General features: G+C 42.6%; 1 protein-coding gene across 2 annotated transcripts; it reads right to left on the bottom strand.

Annotated features, from left to right (window-relative positions):
- Nucleotides 1–4,473: 4,473 nt before the first annotated feature.
- Nucleotides 4,474–8,792, bottom strand: LOC120438888 (coxsackievirus and adenovirus receptor-like). Of its 2 annotated transcripts, none has more exons than XR_005612232.1 (3): nucleotides 8,639–8,792; nucleotides 5,873–6,232; nucleotides 4,474–5,634 (listed from the first exon to the last, which is right to left on the bottom strand). XR_005612232.1 is itself a non-coding variant. In XM_039609445.1 (3 exons), exons 1-3 carry the CDS (start codon nucleotides 7,587–7,589, stop codon nucleotides 5,504–5,506), a joined length of 549 nt encoding a protein of 182 aa, XP_039465379.1. In that variant the 5' UTR covers nucleotides 7,590–7,828; the 3' UTR covers nucleotides 4,474–5,503. The 2 variants fall into 2 exon arrangements, 1 of the variants encoding a protein (XP_039465379.1); XM_039609445.1 differs by lacking the exon at nucleotides 8,639–8,792 and adding an exon at nucleotides 7,532–7,828.
- Nucleotides 8,793–9,269: the final 477 nt, after the last annotated feature.

A 9,269-nucleotide genomic window follows, 5' to 3' on the forward strand; every position in this document is an offset into this window, starting at 1 on the left:
GCCACCTTCCTGGGAAGGGCTGAGGAGATCCCCAGACGACGGAGCAGAAGCCAGAGGGGGCTGCACTGGCGTGCCCGCCGGCTCTGCCGGCAGCCAGCTGTGCCAGAGTGAACTGAGTTGCAGGCCCCGAGGCCGGAGGCCGAGGCCCCTTTGCCCGGAAGAGGCCTGACCGAGCGACAGGCACCAGGCCCCGCCAAGTAGCCACCGGGAGTGAGCTGGTGCATACCTGAGCGCCCAGCCCGGACACCAAGAACCACCAATGCACCAACCCCTGAGGGCATCAGTTACCAGCAGGGAGTGTGGTGAGGGGAGATAGGCCTCCACACTTGGAGGGCCTGGGAGTACCCAGGGAGGTGGAGTCTAAGACCCAACCTGACATATAGACACAGACAAACAGGCACACACAGACATAAACATGCTTTCCCACCCTCATGCACACATATACAAACACTCAGCACTCACCCAACATAGGGATAGACATACATAGACATGTACACACAATCATACTCCCCAAACATACTCTATGCCCGGGTCCAGGTACCCTCGCCCCCAGAGGGGAAACGGCACCAGACCCAAGAGATGTGACCCTTTCCCCGGGTGGAGGCAAGCAGACCGCCCCAGGCTCCGCAGCAGAAGGGAGGCCAATCGGACAGCCAACACCTCCTCCCAGCCCCCGCCCGATGGCTAGTAGAGAGCGGGGGTGTGTGAAGACCCCATACCTCCTCCTCCCGCTCATGTGTAGTGTTGCTGCGTGTTGTTCTAAAGTGCATTTAAAACAAGGGAGGGCATGGTGCTGCTGCCAGAGAGCAGCAGGTGTTAGCACGGCCCCTCCCGAGAACCCTCAATGTCTACATGGATTTAAAATTGAGAGGTGGGCACCGCGCCCAGAGGTAGGGTTGAATACACAGACCATCCTCTGGGCGCCGTTAACGTGGTCACCCTCAAGGCCCTATATATATATATATGTGTGTGTGTGTATGAGAGTGTGAATAATGTGGATGTCTAAGTTGTGAAATAAAATTGAGGCACAGGTGGCCAGAAGGGGACAGAGGGGGGGAATGCCTCCCTGCACCCTGGTGACACACCCGCACCCCAAGGCCCTACCTGTGTGGGTGGGTGTGGTGGAGCGGGAAGAGGGAGGCAGCCGGGGATGGGGAGGAAAAGAAGGGAGGGGCAAGATGCCCCTCCTTAGGGCCAGCTCCCCGCTGACCCCAGTAGGCACCCCATCCTCTAGTACCCACCAAGGCAAGGGAGCCCAGGCCCATCCAGACCGGGGCCTATGGCAGCAGCACCGCTAAGCCCCACAGGACCTGGGGAAGCCCACCCCACCCCACCGCAGAGGAAACTATACCCACCCCAACATTCAATCATCTCCAGACTACACAAGACAACAGACACCCAGGTTAGGTTTATTCTCCACCTCTCCTGTGTCTCTCCCCACCTGCAGAGTGGACTTCTGCAAGGATGGAACAACCTCCTGCCAGTTGAAGAGCCCCCAGTTAGGCCGATGCACCAGAGGCCCCCTGCGCCAGGGCTGAGCCCCGTGCACCCACCCGCCCACAACCTCGGCGACACACCGGCGAGGACCGAAGCCCCAAGGCCCAGCCAGAGCTCCATCACAGAGGCGAAGCACCCCAAACCCCAAGCCCCCCCGCGCCTGCCCCGGATCCACTCAGGGGCAGCCAGGCCACCAGGCCAGTAACCTCGTCCGCCAGTACAGACCATCCCCAGCCCTGCTGCACGCAGCCACGAGGAGAACACCCTCTAAGAGCGACCAGAGCCACTAACCAGGTTATGACCACAACCCCCCGGGTTGAGCCCTCCAGGGATAACGTCTCTAGGGGTTCTCCTGGCGCCCTAAGCCCATCCCAACCTCCACATCAACCACAATAGCGAAGAAGGCAGGACCAAACCATGACCCCCACCCCACTAGGTGATGAAGCCGATCAAAGGAGCCCAAAGGGATTGATCAAATGTGGTGGCAGAGGCTGTATCAAGACTAATGTGATCTATTAGATGGTTTTATATTGATTAGAATTAAGATTATTTTTATTTTTCCAGTTAAGGAGGACCATTTTCTTGGCAATGCATAGGGCTGTAAAAACAATGTGGGCTGTGTTTATTTCTGCAGTGACCTCATCCAAGTTGCTCAGCAAGCATACTAAAGTGGAGGCTGGAATGTTACATTTCAGACACTTTGATAAGTCTTCACATATCTCACGCCAAAACTTCTGCACTGGTGAACAGAACCAAAGGGCGTGGATGTAATTGTCTGGTGTATTGCCTTGACAGTGTGAGCAGTTGTTGGAAGATGTAAAGCCCATCTTGAACATCCGATGACCAGTATAGTGCACTCTATGTAGTATTTTGTATTGTATTAATTGCAGACTGGGATTTTTAATCAATTTAAAGGTTTTTGAGCAAATCTGAGACCAGAAGTTTTGGTCTAAGCTTACTGATAAATCTGCTTCCCACTTTGCAATAGGAAGGGATATTGATTCATCTATTTTAGAATGTGTTCTGTATATTTTAGATAATAATTTGGGGGATTTAAGAGTAAGAAAGTGTACTGCACTTGGTGGTGTTTGTAATTCAGCTTGACTGAGGTTAAATTTCTTTTTTACTATGGATTTAATTTGTTGATATTCTAAAAATCTTTTCTTGTTGATCCCATATTGTGTAACTAGCCTGTCAAATGGAATAAATTCTGTTCCCTCTAATATATGTTCTACGTATTTAATTCCTTTACAACTCCATTCTGGAAAATTAATCATATTATTGTTTTGTAATATGTCAGGGTTATTCCAGATAGGTGTACGTTTGCATGGGATTAATGAGGATGCTGTCATTTTTAGAAACTCCCACCATGCTGTCAGAGAAGAGCTGATGCTGATGCTTTTAAAGCATTCATGTCTTTTAATGTTTGAGCTGATAAATAGTAGGTCTGAAATTTCTAGATTATTACATAGTGCCTGTTCTACATCTAGCCAGGGCTCATCTAAGAAGGTGTGTTTAAACCATCTAGAGATGAACTGAAGCCTGTTGGCTAAAAAATAGTGATTAAAGTTAGGCAGATCTAATCCTCCTTTATCCTTGGTCCTTTGTAATGTTTTTTAAGCTGATACGTGGGGTTTGTCTTTCCAAAGGAATTTAGAAATACATGAGTCTAGAGATCTGAACCAATCTTGTGATGGCTTATTTGGGATCATTGAAAACAAATAGTTCATTTTTGGCAAGACCATCATTTTTATAGCGGCAACCCTTCCCATGAGTGATATGGGTAAAGATTTCCATCTAGCCAGATCACTTTCTACTGTCTTTAAAAGCGGGATGTGGTTTAATTTAGTTAATTCTGAAAGCTTAGGAGAGACATTAATACCTAAATATTTTATATATTTGAGATTTTGTTTTAAAGTTTTTATTTTTATAATATATTTTAAATTTGTATTAAAGCCCAACCCTTTTATTATTAGGGGTGTGGCCTCTTTGATTGACAGCATGGGGCATCTGTAGCTGCTAACTGTGTTCTAGGCAGCTAATTGTTGTTCCTGCTGGACCTCTGACCGTGATTGTGCTGCTGTATCCTTTTTAATGCAATTATCTGACCAGTAATATGGCTGCTGTGTGGCTAACTGAACTAACAGACCGTTCATGAAGCGCTCCAATTTTGGTGAGTGAAATTCTAGGATTTTATTTGTATGTTACTGAGCACTAATTAGCAGGTAGCTGTGTCTGCACCATGCATCTATGCAGATTAATGATGAATGGACACTTAGACTTTCATTTGTCTCTATCCACCGTTGTAGAAATTCATCTCATGTTAACAGTAACGTGGCGCATATCGTGATGTCAAAAAAGGCACACACCTTTGACGTTGTGTGACTAAATCTCAGTGTTCCTCGTCCACATGTAAACGCAAAAATGAGTTTTCAAAAATCTCCACCCTGGTGGGAGTTTTTAAAAATTTCAGTTTTCACTGATCCAAAAGGCCGTTTACATGTGGACAAAAGGCCCAAACGCATAGAAGAAGCTGCGTTTTCAGAAATACACAGCTTACGCAGTACATTTCAAAAACTTTACATGTGTTAACTTTGTGTGAAAATACCAAATAATATTAAAAATAATTCTTTTACACTTTGAAAGAAGTAGCATTAAAGTATCTTCGATAAAGCCAGTGAAATCTCAGAAACAATAAAGACCAAATTAATAAATGTCACGAATCGGCTGTGTGCAGGCAGGAAGAGGACCCAAAATGCAGGACTCGCAACACATGGGAATGAACTCAGGAAAATGCAGCTTTATTAACAGACTCAGGGAAATGACGCAGAACTAAACTAGACTGGAAAAACAAAACCTAAAACTCCACAGAGAGGCACACCAGGGATCACACAGCATGAGGGATGACGCAACACTGACACAGAGAAACACAGGGCTTAAATACACTGGGGAATAACGAGGGGAATGAGACACAGACCTTCAAAGTAAAACAGGAAACACACCAACTGAACTCTAGACACATAAACTTAACAGAGACTGGGGAGACAGAACATAGAGACCTGAAATGTGGGACAGAAGGGGACAGAGTTAACACCGGGAAACCAAATAACAAAACCTAAGAATTGGAACTCAGGAAGTACTAAAGAACTAGGGAACTAGAAATACTTAGGACAGAAACCAAAACACAAGCAGTCATAATCCATGATAAAATCAAAAGTAAAACTCAAAACACTGGGTCACCGACCCAGGACCATGACAATAAAAATATTACGCAAAACTTTATTAACAATGAACAGACAGACTCACACAATGGGGAACTTTTAATGATGAAGCATTTTATTATATTAAAGGAGATGAATCAACAATATGTGAAAAGCTCTTGAAAGTTAAATTAAAATGATATGAGCTCCCTTTGGAGTTAAGTCGAACGTACTTCTCTCATTGGCTTCATAATACATAACACTCCAGCTACACTGATGTCATCACATACAGCGTTTTTGTCTTCATTTTCTTCACTTGTTTCAGTACATGTGTGTAATTATACTATAACAGCTGATCTCTACACGAGGATCAGTTTGTGTTGTTCGAACGTCACAGAACAAGTTTGATTTTACAAATAGCTGACTGACTCATTGCAATGAAAAAGATGCAATGATCTCTGAGATGAGTGATGATGTGAGATGTTACTTAATGACTAATCTCAGGCTGAAATTCATCTGTCACATTTGTGATCAGACTGTTTAAACAAGCTGGTTAAATCTGATGTGTTGATCTTTGAACTTTCTTTTTTGCAGTTGTCTTAAGATTAGATCATTTTAACATATTTTCCATGACTAACGTTTCCAGTTATTTTCAGTGGATGACATGTTTTCCTTGAAATCACCCAAAATTTCTTTTGAACTGAATATTTAGTGAAATTTCTTGTGACTAAATATAATGCTATGAATTTTGACCTGATTTTTCTTAAAGTTTTTTTCTTGATGTTTTCTTTTTGTTCTTCTATTGATCATAAAATCAATACAACTCCCAACAACAACAAAAGCAGCACCAAAAAGGACCGACTTGCTACAAGTCCAGGATGCCCTCCATTGTCTCCATCCTCCTTCCCTCCATCCTCTGTGTCTCCTCCTGTCTGACCTGCAGGTGAGAAACAGGTGTGAGGTGTCAGCTGTCAGGTAGGTGATGAGTGAAGAACAGAACAGAATCCATTTCCTCTTCAAACTGCTGTCAGACATTATCTACTGCACTCTGATCACATCACTCAGACCAGCTGCTTTCTACAAAGTCTCATCAACAACATCTTTAGAAACAAACATCAACAACCAGGAAGCAGCTTCACCTCTGATCACACACACACTCAACTCTACTCACTCACCTGGAGGATCAACTTTCAGTGTGATAATGCTGATGGGGGGAGTCTTCAGATGAGCTCTCTTCCTGCGGTTTGTTTTTCTGAAGACGCGACACTCGTATGTTCCAGTATCACTAATCGTCACATTCTTCAGAATCAGAGACACGTCTCCATCCTTCATCTGTCTGTCCTGCAGATCCACCCGATTCTTAAAAGATGGATGCTGGTCATCAGGAACAAAAAGCTCATCTCGATACATAAGGACACATTCTTTTCCCAGGTCAGCTCTGCTCCACTCTACAACTATGATGTTGTTGCTTGGAGCTCGACATGTCAGAGTGACGTTCTGTCCAGACGGGACTGTGATGATTTTCTGGTCTGAAACTGGAAACAACAAAGAGCAGAGAGGTTAAAGGTCAAAGTACAACTGTTCACTTCTACAGCAGACACCAGACAGAGGGAGAAATACACACACAAAATAGAGGATTGTCTGTTGTTAATAGATGACTGCCTTTTATTGTGTGTGCGTTATTTCTTCTTTCAGCTGGTCCCTTAAAGGGTCACGACAGCGAATCTCCTGCCTCCTCCTTTCGTGATCCCTAGCATCTTCATCTGGGCTGATTTGTGAGGGAAGGACGGCAGCAAGAGTGAAACGAAGGTACAAGAGGGTTTGGTGACGATGGCTCTGACACAAAGATAGTGTTCAGATTTTCATTGTGAGTGAGCAGAATGGACGGCATTATGAATAAGTTCATCAGAGGGACAGGTCAGGCTGAGAAGTTTGGAAACAAAGTTAATGAGGAAAGACTGAGATGGATAAAAAACATCCTCTGAAACAATTTTGTGAACTTTGAAAATGAAATAAACTCAAATAAAAGTCTGTCTTTAGTTTTAGAATCAGCTAGTTTGGTAAAACTTTATTGATGGATGAGTTCATTGACAGTCTGGATGTCTTTATTGTAATACCTGCACTGATGCTCCTAAATCTTGCCTCTCACACAAAACCTCTATACAGTAATATTTAAAAAGACTTGAACGGAAAGAAGAAAACCAGCTCTGGAAAAACTGAACTAAACACAAAAAGTCCTCTCATTATAAGACACTGTGAGTCTCTGCATGCTGCCTTTTCTGTAGCTACAGCTGTTTGTATACACTGAACAAAAAGCTTTTGTAGCTGTATACTGACTCCTGAACCTACAACACATCACACTGACACACACATTATACTTCTTTGTCTCTGTGAGATCTGAAATACATTGACATGTTAGGTCCACATGTAATAATGTGAATTATTGCTTACAGGCTGATTTGTGTTCCACACTAGGCTGTGTTGCTACACGGACATTTAAGAGTGCGACACAAGGAAATGAGTGTGTGGGCTACAACATGATGTTGTATGTTGTTGTGTATCCCAGCAGAGTCAATATGAGCCACATTAGTTGTCAAGAAATCTTACTACCCCACTGGGTGGGAAACAAATATTCTGGGGTCTGTCATAAATGAGACCAGAGTATAACCCACACGCTCAACGCAGCCTCGTGTCTCCTTCACACACACGGAAATGCTGAATCAGTATAAAAAATAACTCTTTGTAAACATTTTTACTATGTAAACAAGACTGATTAGTTTCAACTTCATCTTAGAGAGAGATAAAGAGGTTGGTTTCTAACAGTTAAGTCTCACCTGCAGAGATAAACACGACTACGCAGATAAACAGAATCCGACAGGGTGATCGAAACATTTCCGTGTTCTTAGTTCTGCTGACCTTAGATTGTTATAAATGTCTGATGATACTGGTATCTTTGTGAATGATGAATAACAGAACCTGAGTTTAAAACCTGACTAGATTACATAAATCCAAGTTTTAAATAAAGCTGACCGTGTCGGAACGGATTTCTCAGTCAGTCGCACTGTCCAATATTTTGTAGCAAGAGGAAGTCCGTTTTGGTAGGTTGGTGATAATAAATAACTACATAACAAAAAAAAAGAAGACGTGAGATAATAAATCACGTGATTAAAAAAAAAACATGTGCGGTCCATGTTTCGTTCTCATGACCACCCTGGTAACAGGCTTTAATTTTTGGGGCTGGCACTTGCCATCTATCAAGCAAGTTCAAAGCAAAAGAGACATTTTTTGTTTTATTTTCCTCTAATCTTGCCCAACCAGCAGTACTCTGTCACTCCGATTACCCTACCAGCCAACAGGCCAACAGCCAGCAAAACATCTGTTTACCATTCGATATCCACCAGGTTATCCAGTGCTGTCAAAAACCCCCGATGGGTCACCAAAGAAAAACTGGCAACAACACCACCCAACAGGACCAACGGCTGTTTACAGCAGGTTTGGCTTCTGCAAATATGAATAATTAAATGTAAAAAATTCAGAATGTTTTGTTTCCATGTCAATTGGCTGTTTATTTGAAGCCCACAGTTTTTAATCGTGGTTCACCTGAATGAACATTAACAATCAATCAAGCCATGATTATCACAGATGTAACCCTACTTTTAAGTGCATCCAAACAAATTAAAATGATTAAAAAAGAAACACCAAAGCCTGTTTCACATCACTCACTGCTGTTCTGAGGGGTCATCTTAAACACTCTTCTAAATAAAGTAAGTAAAGTTTCTTTAATAAGTGCTTTTAACAAACACTTTACACAAAAGGGTAAAATTAATATCATCATTAATGGGCGAATAGCCAATTAAAAGATTCATCAAGACACAGTCAAATAAACAGGTAGTTTTAAAACAAATAAATAATATTTAAAGAAAATATCAGGAAATACCCACTCCAATTAGAAATTCCACTGAAAGATGAGAAAAGTTTGAATGCATTTCCGAAGCTGCGTCTCTGTTTTCCAGTCCAAAAGTATGGCAGCGTTTATGAGAACTACTCAGCATGAGTCTGGTGGTGTCCAGTTTAGTAGGTTCAGGAAGGTTTGAGGCAAACATAGCACTGAATGTTTCTTTATGTGGTGTGCCCCTGTAATTGCTTACAGAAAATACGATAGCATCAGTATGCTTCACTTATCTGTCTACAATCTGGCATGTTAGCGTTTAGAAAGAAAAATGAGTGGAAAATAACTTGCTCTCACATTAAGTCTTTAAACTTGCGCTGCTATAGTCCTTAGATAGATACCCGACAATTTTGAATGAATAAATAAATCGTTAGGTAAACAAAGATGTTGCAAGTGGATAAGTGTAGAGGAGGAGGAGCTTAGAAGTTTCACATGGCTTAATAAGGCAAGAAAGAGGAATGTTTGATGTTTGGAAATAAACAAGTTGAAACTCTGACTCTTCTTCTGTCATTTGTGGATCCGGTAGAAACATTTTTACCTTTAACTTATAAAAGAGGCACAGCTGGAATATACAAACAGCTCATTTTATTCACGAGTTGTTACAGTTTTTTTAAGATAATTAC

This window comes from Oreochromis aureus, linkage group 3, assembly GCF_013358895.1.
Source record: "Oreochromis aureus strain Israel breed Guangdong linkage group 3, ZZ_aureus, whole genome shotgun sequence".
In the NCBI taxonomy this organism is placed as follows: domain Eukaryota; kingdom Metazoa; phylum Chordata; class Actinopteri; order Cichliformes; family Cichlidae; genus Oreochromis; species Oreochromis aureus.

What these genes read in the sequence shown, in the direction of transcription:
- LOC120438888 (XM_039609445.1), bottom strand. Translation starts at nt 7,589, where the DNA reads ATGTTTCGATCACCCTGTCGGATTCTGTTTATCTGCGTAGTCGTGTTT. An exon ending in AGTCGTGTTTATCTCTGCAG is followed by an intron (nt 6,233 to 7,531) that starts GTGAGACTTAAC and finishes TGTTGTTTCCAG; the next exon opens with TTTCAGACCAGAAAATCATC. An exon ending in ACTGAAAGTTGATCCTCCAG is followed by an intron (nt 5,635 to 5,872) that starts GTGAGTGAGTAG and finishes TCTCACCTGCAG; the next exon opens with GTCAGACAGGAGGAGACACA.